At 34.9% G+C, this 21,261-nt stretch overlaps 1 protein-coding gene across 1 annotated transcript in view; it reads right to left on the bottom strand.

Annotated features, from left to right (window-relative positions):
• Positions 1-21,261, bottom strand: part of PTPRQ (protein tyrosine phosphatase receptor type Q) — a 284,028-nt gene that overhangs the window by 215,477 nt on the left and 47,290 nt on the right. The window contains exons 8-15 of the mRNA XM_061419020.1: positions 15,919-16,079; positions 15,008-15,119; positions 14,098-14,324; positions 11,368-11,437; positions 6,352-6,551; positions 5,026-5,275; positions 2,935-3,063; positions 346-492 (exon numbers count right to left, since the gene is read on the bottom strand). Coding sequence (XP_061275004.1) covers positions 346-492; positions 2,935-3,063; positions 5,026-5,275; positions 6,352-6,551; positions 11,368-11,437; positions 14,098-14,324; positions 15,008-15,119; positions 15,919-16,079 — 1,296 coding nt within the window. The remainder of the gene's footprint in view (positions 1-345; positions 493-2,934; positions 3,064-5,025; positions 5,276-6,351; positions 6,552-11,367; positions 11,438-14,097; positions 14,325-15,007; positions 15,120-15,918; positions 16,080-21,261) is intronic.

The following is a 21,261-nucleotide window of genomic DNA, read 5'->3' as shown; positions in this document are numbered from 1 at the left end:
CTCTGAACACTATTTTGTGGAAAAACAGAATATACAATAAACAATGGGGTTTAAGCCATGTTAAATGTATGTAGTCTTGAGATTGTGCCAGTAGTACTCATTGTGAAGACGCAGGCTGACACAGCATGTAACGTTTGCTGTGATGTTCACTTGCTCTTTGGCCCCTCTTATCACGAGGCCTGCTATGGGTTTAGTGTTCTGAGGAACACATGTTCAGAATGTACGAGGGAGTCATCCGATAAGGAAATAACATGAATTAGATAAATATCAACCAAACAGTTTCTAATACAATGTTTAACTGACTCAATAAAGTTCCCATTCACACACTAGAGGAGATGTTCTCACCTTCTGGAGGAGTGAATACTGAAATATTTGACTTAGGTCCGATCCCCGCACTGGTTTCAGCCGCAACATAAGCGTCATATACCGTAAATGGTGTTAGATTAGTGAAAGCAAACTTAAGGTCCTTAGTGCTGTTATCTAAAATCCGACCTACAAAAAGCAAAACATAACTGTGGATTATGTATTCTTCAAGCATGTAATCATTCTTAATTAAGTATAGAGTAATCGAAGTGTTAACATACGCACTGACATGCACTATTACAATTTTAAAAGTGAATATATGTTAAACATTTCGCTTAGAATTGCACCGGTGTCAATTTTACCAAGATGGAAAAAAACCAGAAATATTTCATGTTTAAAATTACTTTTATATTAATATAAAGCCCTATTGAACGGTCATGTTATTTTTTGGCATATTTTAAAGGAATATGTTAGGTTTTACCAATATAAAAACAGTGACAGCGTTTCATACTCAAATTGAAAAAGATATATTTAGAAATGTTCTGTAGTTTAGTTTCTGAGCAAAATTTCTTAACTGGGCCATCATCAAAATTCCTTAAACCCTCAACTTTATTTCTGTATAGCTTTTCCCCCTTCTTGCTGTAACTGAAACCTAGCTCTCCCCTGAGACCATTGATTCTGTTCCCTGCAGATCTTCCTCAAGGGTGGGGACAGATTGATTACTTTTTCCCCAGAGCCCTCACGTGACTAGGTGGTCAGGTATGATATGTGTTCTCCTTGTTCCTCCTCGCTCTGTCTGAGACTATTGCTAATGACTTCTACGTTACTAAAGTCAATAATTAGTAGATACACCTTCTTGAGTTTTTAGCCTCACAGATGAAAGAGTACCTTGTCAAAATTTTCAAAAATAACACCAAATAGAAGAGGTGTATCTGGGTATCCATGTGCGTCTGTGTATTGGGCAGGGAGGGGAGAAAAGGACTATCATATTTTTAGGTCTGAAAACATTTCAGAACTTTAGGAGCCTAAATACTGTACATTGTCACGCTGCTTATTTAAGTTATACGCACAGTACATCATGCAAAATGCTGGGCTGGACACAGCACAAGCTGGAATCAAGATTGCCAGGAGAAATATCAATAACCTCAGATATGCAGACGACACCACTCTTATGACAGAAAGTGAAGAGGAACTAAAGAGCCTCTTGATGAATGTGAAAGCGGAGAGTTAAAAAGCTCACTTAAAACTCAACATTCAAAAAACTAAGATCATGGCATCCAGTCCCATCACTTTATGGCAAATAGATGGGGAAACAGTGGAAACAGTGACAGACTTTATTTTCTTGGGCTCCAAAATCATTGCAAAATCATTGCAGCCATGAAATTAAAAGACACTTGCTCCTTGGAAGAAAAGCTGACAAACCTAGACAGCATATTGAAAAGCAGAACTTTGCCAACAAAGGTCCATCTAGCCAAAGCTATGGTTTTTCCAGTAGTCACATATGGATGTGAGAGTTGGACCATAAAGAAAGCTGAGGGTCGAAGAATTGATGTCTTTGAACTGTGGTGTTGGAAATACTCTTGAGAGTTCGTTGGACTTCAAGAAGATCAAACCAGTCAATCCTAAAGGAAATCAGTCCTGAATATTCATTGGAAGGACTGATGCTAAAGCTCAAGCTCCAATAGTTTGGCCACCTGATGCAAAAAATTGACTCATTGGAAAAGACCCTGATGCTAGGAAAGATTGAAGGTGGGAGGAGAAGGGGATGACAGAGGATGAGATGGTTGGATGGCATCACTGACTCAATGGACATGAGTTTGAGTAAACTCATGAGTTGGTAATGGACAGGGAGGCCTGGCGTGCTGCAGTCCATGAGATCACAAAGAGTCAGACACGACTGAGCAACTGAACTGAACTGAAGGTACTCAGGGATGAGAAATAAAGGTTACTCATGTGATTCATGACAGATTCCTAGAAATTTCAAAATGATTAATTTGGACCTTTGTCTATTTTTCCATTCTTTCAAATAAATGTCAATATGTGCATTTATGTTATTTCATTACTATTTGAAATAAATTTCTTTCATAGAACCATAAAATCTTGGATTAAGAATTATAGAGCTTACTTAACTTCCACTAGTATAGTTTTTGAAGCCCTCCAAATATCTGACAAGTAGATGTCCTGCTCTTGCTTCTTCATAAAGATGTGACCTCACTACACTATAAAGTTGCTCATATTATTTTTAGAGACCTCCAATTATTTGAAATGGTTTCTTTGTTCTAAGCAGAAATCTGATTTAATATAACTGAAGCCCATTTTTCTTCATAAATACATTTGCAATCAGAGCAAGTCAAGGTCCTCCTGATCAAATATTTGAAAAAATGTATCTCCTCTAATGTTTCTCTTCTTGAAGGATTCTCTCTCATTGTTTCAGCCCTTTGTCATGAAATATGGAACATGGACAAGGCTTTACCATCCTTATTTATGGCTATAAACAAAAGTTTTAAGAGTTTCAACATTGCTAAGGCTCTTTTAAAAACAGTTCAGTACGTTTTAAAAAGTTTGAAAATAGTAAAATCTTTTATACAATTCTTACTCCAAAAGATAAACATAAAATTGATTAAGACTTACCTGATGGCCCATATAATTCAACTCTGTAACTAAATTTTCCTGTTACTACAGTTGGTGGGTCCCATGATATTGCAAAGGACCTCCCTGTAATGTTGCCTGTTAAACAGTTTTGTGGTGGTCCTTCAGGCACTAAAATTATAGGGAAACAATGAATTAAAAGCACCTTATTAAATACAGAAAATACAAAGTCAGAGAAAAAATATCACACAGCAAAGCATTTTTTCAACTTAAAAAATAGGCTATAATTGAAGAAGGCGAATAAATGGTGGATCATTAAACTCCTTATTTGTAACCATCACTATTTTTATTTAATGTTGAGCATGACTGCACAGGGTGTTTCATTGCTATGCAATTCTTTGTACAGTTACGTTCTCCTGAAGCATATATATTAATAAGTATTGCATCAACAAGCCCTGAGCATCTGGCTTGATAAACCCTTTCCCTCTGCTGTACACAGGTGGAAGGGCCAAAGTAGTAACTCAACCCTCGGAATCTATCGGCAGTGATTTTACTTTTTCTATCAATATCTGTATTTGGTTCTGAAAGGAAATTTATAACCTGCATTCCAATATAATATTGGTGACATAAAAATAATAATGCTGTTTAAAAGTCTGTTTTTCATTTGTTGTTCTTCAGTCACTCAGTCATATCGGACTCTTTGTGACCCCATGGACTGCAGCACACCAGGCTTCCCTGTCCTTCATTATCTTCCGGAGTTTGCTCCAATTCACGTCCATTGAGGTCTATTTTTCATACATGTATCTAATATTTTAAAACATCTTTAATTGAAATAAAACATTCCAAATATTTTTAAAAACAAACTTCTTGTCAACCAAATTTCACTTTGTGTGACTCTCATGAAATTATTTCTTTTTTTCTTAATAAGAAGTAAGGAGTATGGAAGAGGAAATGGTCTTCTTCAGAGATTTTTATTTAAATTAAGGTAAAAAAACCTTCACACTTACATGTAATGAAATGACAAGACCTAACACCTACGTCATCAGAAAAAAATACTATGCTTTAGTGAAATTACCCTACCAGGAATAATGCCCAGTAACCTAAAAATTATCAATCATAACTGAATGTCTGCTACTATATATTTTGTCTTGTAGTGTGTAATACAGTGACATAACAGTATCTCAGGTGGTAAGAATCCGCCTACAATGCAGGAGACCCCAGTTTCACTCTTGGGTCAGGAAGATCCCCTCCAGAAAGGATAGGCTACCCTCTCCAGTATTCTTTAGCTTCTTTGGTGGCTCAGATGGTAAAGAATCCACCCACAATGTGGGAGACCTGGGTTGGATCCCTGAGTTGGGAAGATTCCCTGGAGGAGGGCATGGCAACCCACTCTAGTATTCTTGCCTGGAGAATCCCCACGGGCAGAGGAGCCTGGCAGGCTACAGTCCATGGGGTTGCAGAGAGTCGGACACAACTGGGCCGCTAAGCACAGCACGGCCTACATAATATAATTAAATATACAAATACTATACCTAGAAATATGTACTTAGAATTTAGTAGTAGTAATACCTAATAATGCTCATTTAGTGCTAACACCATATCCACAATGAAGATGTCTCCATTCATCACAAAAAGAAACTGCAGCACAGAGAAGATACAGGTAGGTAGGCATTTTCTAACTGCTGTTTTTATCTAATACTGAATTTTAATCATATGATATTTCTGCTACTGCAGGTGTGATCTCCACATCTGGTAACAGCAATATCAGTGAGATAAGTCATCATCAGATGATAATGTAAAATGTAGACAAACAGAGACTATTATTAAAAATTCCTGAGATCACAGAATGATAAGAGCTGATCTTAGGAGCATGGTTATTAGCTCAAGAATCTTTTCTTTCAAATCTCCTTTCTCCTTTTAGATGCTTATGTCAGTATCTTAGAAGAGTATTGAAATTGAAGATGCTCCAAATGCCATGCCTATTATCCATTATTAGGGAGAAAAAAGTTACTGAAAGAGAAGGAAGATTCTTTAACAAAAAGATCTACATGAATAAAAAAAAAAAGAAAGAAAGAAAGAAAGATTATTCTATGAATAATTTAACTTTTTTTCCTACCAAAAAAAAACCCATACCTGATTCTGGTGTTCTGACAATCGTACTATCAATATAACCTGCTTCAGTTGTAACAGCAGAAACTTCAAAAAGATACGTCGTGTAAGGTCTCAAATGTGTCACTACAAAACTGATAGGCTCTTTCCACACAGAGCTAATCTTACTCTGTGACAACACGCTAGATAAATACGTCATACGTGGTGGAGGCGTGACTCTCCCCAGGGTTGGCGAAGGGCTGGTTGTACTCCATAAAAAAGATTCATTATTCTCCTAATGAATAAAACAAGCATAAATGGGAAAATAATGTAACACTTGGTAAAGATAAGTGTGATTCATTTTTTTCTTTATATTACAAATATTATTTTGTGCGTGTACTACTCATTACAGCTACAGATAAATCTGCTAGATTTTAATTATACCCATTTATTATCTATAGTTACATGGTTAATACCATTGTCCACAGTTTCAGAATAGAATGTTTATTTATACCTTAATCTTTCTTATGAATAGGATTTCATGTGACTTTGAAGAAAGGTACAACTACAGCAAAATGATTATTAAAAATTTTTTAAATCCACATTAAAAATTTAAGAGCCAAAAAGATAAATTTTTTTTTCCCTTTGGTGAAATTTCAAATATACATCACTGTCTTAATATTATGATCATTTTTCCGCATAAACATTCAAAAGATAATACCAAAGAACATATGGGTGTGTGTTTATGTATATTAGAAATATATCTAAATTAAAAATATTTGTGGCTTCCATTAACTTAAAGCATTTTTTAAAAAAAGTAATTTTGCTTGTCTTTTCATCAATAGTATCACAGTGATCACCAAAATTAATTTTTAAAAAGCATAATTACAGTACTTCCAAGGATTTCACATCAGTGCTTAGAATAGTAACAAATTCTTCAGTAAAGATAAGATACAACAAAAACAATCTAATTCCACAAGTGTAAACTTTACTATTTTGTTCCCTTCCTATCCTGTCACATGGAAGTATTCTCTTTTTCCCAGTGATACCCTATGCTTTCCTACTTTAAGGCTCACAAAGTATCCTCCACCCTCACACAATCACCTACTTATTCCAAGGCCTATCACAAATACTATACCTATCAAGTCTTTCCAGAGCTCCCTAAGGGATTTTTTATATCTCACTGTTGAATTCTGAAACTCTTCTCTTACTTTACCTTGACTATAGTCAAGTGTATATAATATGATACTATAAGTAATCAAATAGCTAATAAATCACTTTGGTAAAAATACATAGTATCCAGATGCAGGGCGTTTCAAGATGTAATTTACCTAAAATTCTGAGACACAGAAAACGTTCCATGAGACTTACATTACATTCTGGCAGCTTCCCAGTCAAAATGTCCTCTACTCTGATTGAAACATCCTTCACAACTATCCCACTTCTGGCATGTTTAACACTGATCTTGAAGCTAGTAATTTTGCCATTTGGTTGCCGAGGTAAATACCAAATCAGGTTTACTGCTGAATAGTTAAAGGCCTCGACGGTGAGATTCACGACTTTTCCTGGAGCTGGGGACGTACAAGGGATTTTTGAAGGAAAAGAAAAATATTGTTATAAAACTTAGAATGACATTTATATAATTCGGGGATGTTACAATTCCCATGTTATATAAAATTAAATATGTAACACATTGAATAAAATCTATTTGGGTAGTACTTCTTAAAATATATATTCGGGTATACTTTCTGAATTGATTTTGCCTAAAATAACAAATCAGAAATTGGGCCCACAGACTTGTGTTTCAGAGGCAAATAAGCTTTTTTCAGGATTAATAGGTCAATAAATCCATCAATAAACTATTTCAAATAAGTCTGAAAAATATTCAATCAATAGTTGTTTGTGGTTATACAAATTTGAATAATGACTATCTTACCATCTGATATACTTTGGAATTATGTAAATTCCTTAGATAATGAAGAAGTAGCAAATTCTTAGATAATGAAGAAGTGGCAAATTCAAAGAATTATCCAACCATTTGCACAAAAATCACATTTCTGGAGTGTAAGTAAATAACCAGTGTCTAATATAAAGTGGATAGCACCAGTTGGTTGTGATTATTATATTTTAACCTTTATACACCCTCAAAATCAACTTTCATCAGAACTCATGATACCTTGTTATTAAATATTAGTAATCTGCATAATAAGCTGTGGGCTATTTTAATTGGGATGACTGTTAATTCAAGGTTAGCTGTGCAAAACTGACAAAGTAAATAATCAACGTCCTTTAGAATATAAAACAACCATGACAAGTCACTGTTGAAAGAAAAAAAAATTACAAGACGTTTGAGATAAAACATGCCTAGTATTAAGAAATGGAATAACTAGAGTTTAGGTGTACACTGTAGAGAGGAATATGAAGATGTGATCTGAAAATGAAAGCCATATAAATTATATAAGAAAGTTAGGCCCTGGGAAGGAGAGGTGTATGGAATGATATGAATTAAAGAGTAGTAAATAAGAAACTTAACAATAGCTGCATTTTAACAACAACAAAAAAATAACAATTTGGGATGATGACTAATCATTAATAATGGATAACATAATGGATAGAAATTTTTTTCTTCAAGGGAATTTATCAATGGAATTAAAGCTTAAGAAGGACAATGACAATATGATAAGTCTCTAATACTAAAGATTTAGCACTAAAATTCATTTTGGGCAGATAAAATATAATAAAACAAAAAGTCTGTCAAATATCTGATGCTACAGAATTATAAGAACCACAGCTTTGCCATTAATATTAATCATTGTTTTAAATTTCTTTGTCTAATGTATGTAAATTTTGTAAAAATGCCTGAAGTTTTTATTAATAACAGACTGCATACAAGCTGGCACATTTCCACATCAACCTTAGCAATCATGAGAATCTGCTCAAGTGCAGAGAAATTCGAATTTATAAGGTAACCAAACTTTATAAATTCCAAAGTATGATTTCAAAATATCTTTTAAAGCAAACTCAATATAATAGATAAAAATTAATTAAATCTGTTAAACAACATTTAGTGAAAAAGAGGTTTTCTTATTAACTTTACATTATTTTTGCCCCAGTAAAATCTATGTTTTCTTTTTTTGACTTGATGGTGTCTGAAGACTAATTCTGGCTCTTTTTCATAGCTGACAGGTCTTCCTGTACTTTAAATACTCTAGTTTCTACCTCTGGACTTTTAGGTACCAAAATCCCATCATCTTTTGATTTTTATAGAGGGAATTTACCTATCTTGCTCCAAGTAAAGATATGATACTAAAGTATCAAAAAATTCTATTTATAAAGTCACATATTTCAGGTAAGCCTTTCACACACTTTGAGGTCATAGCTAAACAAGTAAATATACAAGTATGTGAAACTAAAACTTTTCAAAATGTTCACTATACAAAACATACATTTTCTTGAACCAGAAAAAAATCTTTCTAAATAAAATACAGGGACTTCTATAAAGAATTTTCCTATATTACTAAGGATCCATCAAGTTAAAAAGGAAGCTACAAGGGATATTTCTAATATTTTAAAGCTAAAATAAATTCTACATTTGTCTGAAATAATGCTGCATGGGAAGTTAAAAAAGCTGAGATTTTGCACTTGTGGATGTAATATCAGCTTAGAATGGTATAATGGGCTAACTGTTTGAATACTTCAGGAGTATTTTTATTCATGGAGAGAGAAGTTATTTCTGGCTTAATCATTATAAAGGCAATTTATTTATTCCACAGAAATTTTCATTAAATTCGAGTTCTGCATAACATAAATAATAAAAAGGAGTCTTTGGGGAAAAAAATTGGACAAAACTATCTAACTAAACTTAGATTTACATTTTAATCTCAACATTTTTTTTAAATGATAAGGTAAGAGTGATTAAGTGATTATGTAATTTCTCCAAGAAAACACAGCAAGTCAGAAACAGAATGAAACTCCTGTTCCAGGATTATTTCCATGCCAACCTAGAGTTTTAGTTTGTCCCAATCATAATTTGCCAAAAGAGAGAATGACTCTAGAAATTATGTCAGTTAGCAGAATATAAAATATATAAAGTTCAAAATACTGTCAAGTTGAAATAATAATCTGACCTCATAATGTACCAGGCTTTACCAAGATGAGTGTTTTTAAAAAAGACCAAACTATTTGTTAAGTCATCCAAAAATTATTCCAATTATTTTCCCTAAAAGTGTAAGTCATAAATTGCCTTTCATTTCCTAATGAATATTTAATCTTAAAACTAATAATTTTCTCAATTTTTAGTTGTGCTAATAATCTGAATATAAGTAGGTTCAATATCAGTAAAAGATTTCAAGAATCATTACTTTCTAATTTTAAATAAACTCTAGAATTTTCTCTTCATTCTTCCTATGGCATAGAGCATGTATTCACCTGCTTCTCTCAATGGGGTCTCAAATAAGAACTGGCCATAAAGCTTGTCACATGCTTCTTTTAACACTGACAACTGCATAATCCCCTCGAGATACACAGGGTCCATTTCAGTTTATCCCTCTGGCAATGAACTGCTGGAAGATTTTTATGTTTAAATATATAAAATATTTATAGTTATATAAAATTATAGAAACTTTTTTATAGCACTTCTCTAGTCTATTACTTGGGCTTCCCTGGTGGCTCAGATGGTTTAAAGAATCTTCCTGCAATGCAGGAGACCTGGGTTCTATCCCTGGGTTGGGAAGATCCTCTGGAGAAGGGAATGGCAATCCACTCCAATATTCTTGCCTGGAGAATTTCATGGACAGAGGAGCCTGGTGGCTACAGTCCATGGAGTTGCAGAGTAGTACACTACTGAGCAAGTAACACTTCGATCTATTACTTAGTAACCCATCTGTTTATCTTATCCCACTAGAATATAAACTTCACTAAAAATATTTGCTATTGCTTGGAGATGCCATTATTTACTGTTTTTCTATTTATCGGTTCTGTTTGCTCTTATGAATAAACAGCCAAATTACTAACTAAATAAATTACCTCCATTCCATAACAGCTTATTTTTATCACAAATGTTATATTCTACTAGGCTAATATATACAATAAAAAGCAAGTAAATGAGTTATATGTCAAGCTATTCAAGTGGAGAAAAATTAATTTGTTGGCAATAAAGATGGATAGAAGGAAATAGGGGTTATTTTAGAAGGTGTAGTCAGGAAAGGTAAATTGAGATTTACACCAACTGGGGAGAGAGTTCTATGGATATCTGCTTAGTCACGTCTGACTCTTTGCAAAGTGGGTTGCCATCTTCCTCCTCCAGGGAATCTTCCTGACCCAGGGATTAAACCTGTGTCTCCTGAACCGCAGGCAGATTCTTTATCTGCTGAGCCATTGAGGAAGCCCCTGTGGATAATTTAATGAAGGAGTACTCCAGGCAGGAGGAACAGCAAGAGAAAAGACCCTAAGGTGGAAGATCAGTGTGACTGGAGTGGATGGAGGGAGATGGAGAATAGAAAGAGATGATTCAGCGAGGGTTAAGGGCACCCAGAGCACTGTAGGTCATGGGAAGGACTTAGGTTCTTGCTCTGAGTGAGACAGGAGCCATGTTAGGAAGAGATAAGTAACGATGGTCTAGCTTCTGCTTCAAAGATGATGTGACTCTTGTGGGAAGAGTACACTACAGGCAGGTAAGCTAGAAACAGGAAAACCAAAGAAGAGGCTTTCAAATGATCAGGCAAGAAATGACGATAGAGTACACAGGGTGAGTAACAACAGGGGTGAGATTCACGATCTATTTTGATATAATGCTGGCAGGATTTCTTGATAGATTATACAGTACTATTGATTGATTACAATCAAGGATGATGTCAAATTTTTCCTCTCAGTCACTGGGAAAATGGAGATAGCTTAAGTTGGTTTGGTAATGACTGCAAGGTATGGAATAATATGATAACCATTACAATCCATGTTTCCAAAACTCTAATGTCATAAAAATACTTATGATTTGATTTTAAAATGCAGGATGCAAATGTGTACAAATGGCACAAGCCTATTTTCACTAACATATAGTCACAAAGACATATATTCATAGGAGAAAAAAGATCAGCCAGAAATGTATGTTTTTATATAACAGGGCCATGGATAACTTTCTTTTTTTTTTTTTTTTTGTATTTTGGGGTATTTTTAAGTTTTCTAGATAACAGTGTTTTTACCATCAGAAAGAATAATTTATATTTTAATGAATAAATTCACTATCCAAGAAGACTCTAAAAGTAATTTAATTACCATGCTGTTGAAAATTTTATGCATTTTAGTACCAGATTTTGTTTATATCCCTATTTATTTTAAATGATGAAAACTCTTAACTAAGTTAATTCAGAATAAATGATTTAAGAAAATTACCACTTTCTGCAGTTTGGAAGAGAAATGGGTCACTAAACACTCCAATGCCAGCACTGTTTTCTGCAGCAACCTACAACAGACCACAAAAATTACATTCAAGCTTTATACTCTAATTAAACAGAGTCTGAAATAATAAAACTTTGATTTGTCCATTAGATACATAATAAAGATACTTTCCCCTCTAATTCCTAACAATACTCTCGAAGCAGAAGCAAATATAGAGCTATTCAGTATTTCCATTTCCCTAAAGTGAATATTTGCAACATAGCCTGAATCAACAGATTTCTCAGATTCCTGATAGAGAAATTAATAATCAAGTTTAATGTCTATTAGTAGCAGTAAGAATTTCAGTTACTATTTATTAAGCAACTTCTGTACACTCAGAAATTGACTAGGGATTTTACACATCTTATTTTATCCACATAATCAAAATACAAGGAATTATTGTCAATATTTTACATATGAGAAAACTGGTTGAGAGAGGTCAAGTAACCTGCCCCATATCACAGGAATAAGTGGCAGAATCAGAATTCAGTTGAAGTTGTGTTTATTTCTAAAGCTCAATTTCTTTCTACTATATTCACTCTAAGACACCATGATTATTTCTGTAACGAACATGGGACCATAAACACAGTGTCTGACTTTAGAGTTTACAATCGAATTAGGCAAATTTTAAAAATAAATAGGTAATCATTTAGACTAAATATTCTAGAATTTAAAAGATAGAAACTATTTTGGCTTGAAACATCTAGTCAAATACACTAGAACAGACAGAGAAAGTGTCATAAATGAGAACTCTTGAGCTTTTACAAAGGCCATAACTGGAATCAGACAGCCTTGGTTTAATTGCAGCTCTACCAATTCTCAGATAAAAAGGTTATCTTATTTTCCTTTACTTTAAAATGGAAACAATATATCTATGTCATACGATTATTCTGAATACTAAATGAAATAACACATGTTAAATACTAAACAGGATTGTCCCCATATCATGTAGATTTGATATTGACATCTGAAGATATCAAATGCACCATGTCAAATGCCCTTTGAAATTCTGCAATGGCTAACATATATTTGAACAGAAGAAAAGTTACAACAGTGGTTAATAAAGTGTGGGGTAAAAAAAGAGAATAGGGGCTTCCCTATAGTCCTGAAATAAGAGAATTCAAGGAGTAAAAATTTAAATTCTGTAAAAATATATCTAAGCAGAATGAGGTTGGCTAAATTACCTTTCTATCAGTAAAAGCTTCTTATATCACATTAAAAGATAATCTTTATTATTTTGAATAGTATATCTTAACATATAAATTAATTTGAATTAATATGTGAGCTTATGATAGAAAATATCTGTGCCAAATAATTTTCAGGTGTCAGAAAAAGGTTGCCTACTCTTTAAGTTATGTTTCTGCAGAGAAATAACCATCAAATCTTTGATTTTTACCACTGTATAAGTAAAAGCCTATATTTTTCTTTTATCATTTGGGAGGTGCCTACTCTTGGTATGCCTACTCTCCTGTTATATTTGATTCTGCAAATGGGCATACTTAAAATTAGATTTTAAAAACAGGCAAGTGTGTCTTTCTTATCATTTCTTCCATTCAGATGGTCATCTCAGTTATGTATGATCACATATTTACACAGCTTTTTCTCTTGAGTCAAGACTAAAGAACATATTGACATTATACTGAAAATAGGGAGGAATGAGAAAATGCCTGTATTCTTTACTATCCCCTGGAAATATTGTGTGTGTGTGTGCATTGCTCTGTCATATCCAACTCTTGGCGATCCCATGGACTGCAGTCCACCTTGTGTCTCCTACATAGGCAGGCGGATTTTTTGACCACTAGCATCACCACCGGAGAAGGCAATGGCACCCCACTCCAGTACTCTTGCCTGGCAAATCCCATGGATGGAGGAGCCTGGTAGGCTGCAGTCCATGGGGTCGCTAAGAGTTGGATACGACTGAGCGACTTCCCTTTCACTTTTCACTTTCATGCATTGGAGAAGGAAATGGCAACCCACTCCAGCGTTCTTGCCTGGAGAATCCCAGGGACGGCAGGGCCTGGTGGGCTGCTGTCTGTGGGGTCACAGAGAGTCGGACACGACTGAAGTAACTTAGCAACAGCAGCAGCAGCGTCACCACGTCTCTTAACTCTAAACATTTTCACATGGCCTAACTAACATAAGACTGCTTTTCGCATGCTCTTCTTTAATATTTTAATAAAGTGTTCTTAGATTTTGTATATTATTGCTGTAAAGGCATAAATTTTTTGTAAACATAAAAGAGGTCATACGCATCCAGGAAGTATTTGTTGAATGGAACCAATTTGAATTCCTTGTTCTTTGAGAAACTGGTTCTTCAGAAACCTTCAAACCATTATCCAAAATTACAATTACATGGAAATATAAGTGGGTTAAGAGAAAAATAACAAAGCTAACTTCAAATTTGATTAAAAAGTAGAATATGTGTGCTTGTAAAATTTATTAAACTTAATTTTTTTAAAGTCACCAAACTAATGCTTTCTAAAATAGATACATTATATAAACACACACACACACGAAAAGCTTATGACATTTGTTCAAATTTTAAAAGCCCAGATGGGCAATGAGGACATGATTCAGATGATCATTCTTCAAGTCTCTTGCTGGCAAAAGCTTGACCTGTTGGAACAAAACTCCTTTACTTTTAAAATGAATGAAATATTTTAATACTATTTACAAAATAATTACCTTGATTTCATATGTTGTTCCAGGATTAAGATTAGTAAGAAGAACTTCCAGACTGTCTGGTTTTGTTCTAACTTGTGTATACGTTGCCTGCATCCATGGACAAACTTCCTTATATTTTACAATGTAAGATATAATTCTCCCATTTGGATTAGGTGGTGTATTCCAAGACAGAAGAATCCCAGCAGATCCGACTCTTTCCCCTGCCAGGAAGACTGGAGGCCCTGGTTCTATTTTTCCAAAAATGCATGTTGTTATAAGGGTCAATCAATTATTGTATTTTCACAAACAAATGTAAGAAAAATATTTACAAACTGTAGACTTTTAAAGTTCCCAAAGACTAAGTGTCTCGTAAGTGTAAGTTTATCTTCCCTAGAGCTTTGCTACCAAGAGAAAAAATGATTAAATGCTATGGGGAATACCAAAAACATTCTTTTATAAGAATGTGAAAAATGGAATGCTACTAAATACTACATGCCAAATACAGTTTTAATGCCAAATCATTTTTTATAAACACTCACTTAATGCAAGGCTTATACACAAACACTAAAGAAACAAGAACCAGCCTTACAAACTGAGTGATTCTTTTGGAGCAAGTATAGTGAGTTTATTTTCATGGCTTTGTATTATTTAAATATCACCATTAACAGTGTCTCCGATCCATTTCACAAACAAGTATGGAAAAATTATCCTTGCTCTTTGAAAGTAAAGGAAGAGAAAGAACCAGTAGCATGCAGGTTCTACACAGATCACTTTCTTAAGTTTCCATTTTGCTTTAATTACTCAACTGTTTTCATGCATTCAATGCACATATTGCCAATGTAAACAGTCCCATCCAATAGATTTATAAAGGGTCCAAATACTTTGTAAGAAAAGAAAAAGGAAAGAAAGAAAATGGAAAACATATACTTACTTGTCACATTTGTTGCCACTGTTCTGCTAACAGGTGAGCTGTATGTTGTAGCAGAAATGGAAGAGACGGTTACCTCGTACCGAGTACCAGGAACAGCATTAGACACATCAGCCTAAAACACCAAAAAGAGATGACTGTATTAAAAATTCTGAAATGTAGGAAAGCTAAAACCATAAATCTATCACAATCAAAAAAGTAAAGTTAGCACTTTACTGCATAACTCTGTGTTATTTATCACAATGTGTTTCCTATTATTGTAAAAATATACATTTGTTACAGCAGAAATATTTACCAAATAACATGCAATAAAAACTTACAAAACATACATTATCAAAGACTCAATCAGTATTTCTATCAATCCCAGTTCATTGTCACAACTCTTTAAGAGTCCTAAGAAATCTATAGTCCATTGATTAGCCCTGGTATTTAACAGTGTGTGTAAAATACCTGTGTCTCTGAAGTTCCAATAAAAAGTAAAAGAAAAATGATAAGAAAATCCATCATTATCACATTTTTCAGGCAGTAGAATCACATTGATGGCTCTAGAGAGAAATGTTGCCTGCATTAATGATTTAAAGACTGATCCTCCTGGCAAGTGCACAATTAATGAGCCTGGATTACTCAATAGCTCTGCCCTTTCTTTGTTAAACTATTCATGAACCCTTGGATGGTTGGCTGTAGGTTCAGGGTAGACTTAAAAAAAAAAACAGACATTGCTAAGGTAACAGTCCACCAGTACTGAAACTTACACTCATCAATTCGGCATCAGTGTTTTTGTCTTCATCTTATGCTTTTAAAGAGGTTCAAAGAAGGAAATTTTCATGGTGGATGAGTTTCATAAAGAACTCTCCTATTTGGACTAAATATAAAATATAAGTTGGCTTGGCCAAGTATGATAATGAAAACAATACCTGATATTCTCCACCTCCAAGATCTCTGATAGTAACAAAGCCACCGTCAGGAACAAGATCCACATGAAACCTGTCCACGTGGCCAGAGGGTAGGCTCCAGTGCAGAGAAAAGGAATGTGCAGAAATATTGAAAGCTTTAAGTTTCTTGGGTTTTTCCGGTTCTGGTATTGAAAAATAGAGGTTTAGAATAGAGTTATTCTCCTAAACTTTCAAATGGAAAAAGAAAATCAAAGGTTTAAGGGCCAAGTTTCAAAACAACCACATTGTTAGAAAGTGTCAGAGCCTTTACATTATCACTAACTCTTTGTAGGTGTTAGGCACATGTATCTTTTAAAATATCTAGTTTTAAGTTTAATTATCAGATATATCAATTTATGTATCTGTTTCTGGATATTCCTTATCTACTAAAATCTGTTGGTTGACCAGATTGTTTTTTAAAGCTTATGTTCTAACAAAAAAATCAAATCATTTTAAAAACAAGTAGGTACAAAATTCTTATGCAATTACCTGGATATTTATCAAACAGAAAATAATTTGAAAAAAATAACAAAATATGCCAAACATTTTAAAAGATGAGCATTTCTGATGAATATTTAGTTAGGTGTTTCTTTAAAAGAAAAGTTTTCATATTGGAAATGAAAACAAGATAATTTTTAAACAATAACTAGTAATTGTCCTGGCCATTGCAACTATATTTTTTTCTACCTTTTCTTTCACTATTTCCAACGTTTTGTTTATGCTGCCTGTACCTACTTGCAGGGAGTTTTCCACATAAAGTTCTTTGGATTGGTTGCCAGTGAGTCAGGTTTGCACTCTTATCTTTAGTGCAGATTCCAGTTAAACAATATAAGGGGAGGGAGATTATGAAGCCAAGCATGTGAAAAAATCCTGATACAGATCCACTCTAACAACCATTTCCAAAAGAAAGGAGTCTGGAATTAGTCCTTGAACTCCGTTTATCATTTTAACACTCTGTTTTCCACCAGAAGTGATTTGAAAATCTATATATTTAAAAAATGAATGGTACATTTCCTAACATAACTGATAAGGTACATTGCATAAAATACATATCTTAACAGGCAATCTCCTAGTATATTTGGGGGGGATTTTTCTTAGAATGGTTTTTATCTCCTCTGAAAAATTCCTTTAATGGTTATAATATAACCATCTCGCTAGTGCGTGCTAAGTCGCTTAGTCATGTCCAACTCTGTGTGACCTTATGGACCATAGCCCCCCAGGCTCCTCTGTGCGTGGGATTCCCCAGGCAAGAATACTGGAGCAGATTGCTGTGCCCTCCCCCAGGGGATCTTCTCGACCCAGGGATCGAACCTGTGTCTCTTCTACCTGAATTGGCAAGCGGGTTCTTTATCATTAATGCCACATGGGAAGCCCAGTGACTGAAGATAATATTGATCAATTAATTTTCACATGACATCCTCAAAGACACAAACATTCTCTAGGCATCACCTCCAAGCTGCCTATGCAGTGAGCACCACAGTTTCATAATAATTCTTTAGAAATACGGCACATCTAAGGTGAAAGATGTGCTTTCTAAGGTGATCAGAGAAATACCCAGCTTGTGATGGGTATAATTTCTTCGTTGGGCACAGCTGCTGGCATTTTTCCTGGATGATTCTGCACACAGACCTGTGTCCCCTGTGTTCTCATGCTTGAGAGAAAAGGCCTTTATTCTCCTCACCAGTCCACATTAAAACACACAAAAGTTTAACGTGACACAAGTCCAACCACTGCTTACACTTACTGATTGTGAGGGCTAATTCTATTTCTTCAAGAGTCCTAAAAATGTATCTAACATTCAAGGAGACTTAAGAAACTAGAGCTGGGATGAGACTTCGAAAGAAAAATGCATATAGAAGTAAAGGGCTGTTTACTAAGACGGTGGTGATGGAGAGAGGATGTCGTTTCCTGGAAGGTCTATGATTACACACTGAAGAACTCTTGGCCAAGGATGACGTCTGTCTCACTAAGAGGAGGAAGAATATATTTGTCTGGATATCTTCCAATCTGATAAAAAAGGGAAGGCCTGAAAGCTTCAGGACAGTTTGTTTGGTAAAGGCCTCTCAAAGCAAAGTGAATAGAAGCCCTGCAAATGGGCAGAAAATAAAATGACAGGAAAACCAGCCTGAGTTGTGGGATTATTTAGAAAAGAACAGCCTGATGGTCATGCATGCCGCAATAAAATTTTAGATTTTTTTTTCCCCCTAAATGGAATGGAAAACATTGAAAATGTTTAAGCAGAAAGTCAATCTGACTTATTTTTAATTTTAAAAGATTACCCTGGAAGATGGGAGATAAACTGGTGAGAGGCAAAAGTGGCAACATGAGGCCAATTAGTAGGACACTGTGGTTCTGAACTGAGAGGAGGGAGGCCTGCCCTCAGGAAAAGGGAGTAGACACGAGGTGATACCTAAGTCATTGTGAGAGCTTTCTGGATAAGAACAGAAAGATAATTAACGAAACAGATATAAGTACATCACTTGTATTCCATGGAATTTAACCTCTGAAAAGGTAGAAAAATATGAAGCAAAAATATCATTCTCAATTTAATTGTTACTAACCAATAAAATCAAATTGTGTGGAGCTTTGAGTTATATATATGTATCTTATATATATATATATCTTATATATATCTCTGAGTTATATATATATCTCACATTGTGTTCAACTTAATTAGGGCTAGCAAGAGTAATTGTAGACCTAGTTAATTTTTTAGACCAGAATTTTCCAAAAATTAATCCTTAGTACCCTAAATCCCTAGAATTTAATAGATGTCAGTGATCAAACCATTTTGTCAAATAATTCCTTTTTTACATGAAACAGCTTCCTTTATTGCAGGTTAACTCAGCCTTAAATAAGTTTAGATATGTGACTTGTGCTTCTCTAAAGCAGCGCTATCTGATAAAAATATAAGATAAACCACATTAAACAAGTAAAAAGAAAAACGTAAAGTGAATTTTTAAAATATATTTTATCTAACACAAAATTTCAAAAAATATCATTTCACATATAATCAATAGGAAATTATTAATGAGATAGTCACTTTTTTTCATACTAAGTCTTTGAAATCCCATGTGTCTCTCACACTTAGAGCCCATCTGAATTTGGACTAGTCTCATTTCAAGGCTCAATCGTTATGTGTTGCTAATCACTGCATACTGGACAGTGCAGTTCTAAAGAACTTCTCAACTCTTCCCCTTGGTATTTCAGTAAATTTACCTCCACTGCATTTTGAGAAGCTGAGAAAAAACACAAGTATGATCCTATGATGTCTATATAGGAAAAGAGTTCAAAAGAGTTAAAAGGACCACACATACTAAGTTCTGATACAAACTATGGTGGATTAACCTCTGAGACGGAGAGTAAGAAGAGGTTCCGAATAGAAAAGCAAGCTTCTTAGGCAGCTCCTCAGTAGATTCTGGTTCTTAAAAGAGTGCATACGAAATGAGAGCACGAGGGTACATACCTTGAGATACCCGTAAAGAATCACACAAGCCTATCACAACAGCGCTAAGGAAACAAAGCCTACAGTGGACAGATATTTTAAAAGAAAAAGTGGAGACTTAAAAACACACCATTATTATTAACTTTTATTTATACTTCCCATGTACCAACACTGTATATGATAAACTTTCAACATCACATTTAAGTCTTTTAATGATTTATCATAGGTTGGGCATAATATAGCTCAAATGGTAAAGAATCTGCCCGTGAGGCAGGAGACCAGGGTTCAGTCCCTGGCTTGGGAAGTTCCTCTGGAGAAGGGAATGGCAATCCACTCCAGTATTCTCACTTGGAGAATTCCATGGACAGAGAAGCCTGGTGGGCTACAGTCTGTGGGGGTCGCAAAGAGTCAGACATGACTGAGTGACTAACACAACACAGGCATGACATATGTTCTGACCAAGGAAATATCAGCCATGCAGAATAGTAAGAAGTAAATCCTATCCAGTTCACGGCACACTCTGCACTGTTCTAAACGTGTTCTCTAATTGTTATGGAACAGCCGTAACAAATCATAAGGAGTTACTGTGATTACTGCCAGTTAAAAAGGAGAGAGTTGAGGAACAAAGAATGTAGGTAACTTCACTGAGGTCTCAGGGAAATAGGGAAATAGTAGGTCCAGGACTTGGACCCAGAAGCAACATCTTCAGAGCTCGAGTTTCAATCACCATGAGAACTGCACTCTTGTAACCCTCACGAAGTGGCTTATGAACAACAAATAGCAGATGAAAAAATTCTAAACGTATTAGCATTTTAGAAAGGATTCAAGCATTAAATAGGATGACCTACAATTTTTCTTTCAAATTTAGATGATTAGTTGAGGTGGCCTCAACTGTCAAAATACGTCCTACATCAAGGCAACATATATTTATCAAGTTGCTGTAGTTCCCTCATACTGTGAAAATGGGCTAGGTATAAACTGTAAATGAAACAAACATCTTGAGACTTGCCTGGCAATCCAGTAACTAACACTTTACCTTTCAATGCAAGTTTGATCTCTGGTTGGGGAGTTAAGATCCCCCATACCTTGTGGCCAAAAAACAAAGACAAAATAGAAGCAATATAGTAACAAATTCAATAAAGAATTTTAAAATGGTCTGTATCAAAAAATCTTTTTAAAAACATTGATAAAATAACATATATCCTCTACTAAATCAGCATCAAATTAGGTGCAACAGGTGTCTAAAAAAATCCATTCACTGGTCACAGGCCCTATAACTGGATGTATGCTGTGCTTAGTCACTAAGCCATGTCCTACTCTTTGTGACCCCATGGCCTGTAACCCACCAGGCTCCTTTGTCCATGAGATTTCCCAGGCAAGAATACTGGAATGAGTTGCCATTTCCTTCTCCAGGGCATCTTCCCATCCCAGGGATCAAACCTGAGTCTCCTGCATTGGCAGCTCAATTCTTTACCACTAAGCCACCTGGGAGCTCCCCTATTACTGGGTAACTAGGCTCAAATTCTAGCTTTGCCACATAGATTAAGAATTTGAGCAAAATCCTTAACCTGTCTGTTCCTCTCTGGCCTCATCTAATGATAATAACCCTCTTTGCTACACATTTATGTGGGAATAAAGTTAACACATGTAAAATGCCTAGAAGAGTGGTCTGAACGCAGCAGGAGCTTAGTAAAGGCAAGCTATGATTAATAGCTATTGTTCTTTCTGCTGCTTTTCCTCACAAACCTCGTCATCTCTCAGTAAAACCACGCTTTGCTGCTTTTTCACTTCTCAGTTGCAGCTCTCTGCTCATATCTGCTCAGTGCTCTGCCCAGCTCTTCATCTTTATCACCGCTTTTGTGCCAGAGGTCTGTCAGCAC

Source organism: Bos javanicus, chromosome 5, assembly GCF_032452875.1.
Source record: "Bos javanicus breed banteng chromosome 5, ARS-OSU_banteng_1.0, whole genome shotgun sequence".
Lineage (NCBI taxonomy): Eukaryota > Metazoa > Chordata > Mammalia > Artiodactyla > Bovidae > Bos > Bos javanicus.
The sequence above is the reverse complement of the archived record's forward strand: the minus strand, read 5'-3'. Positions and strand labels throughout refer to the sequence as shown.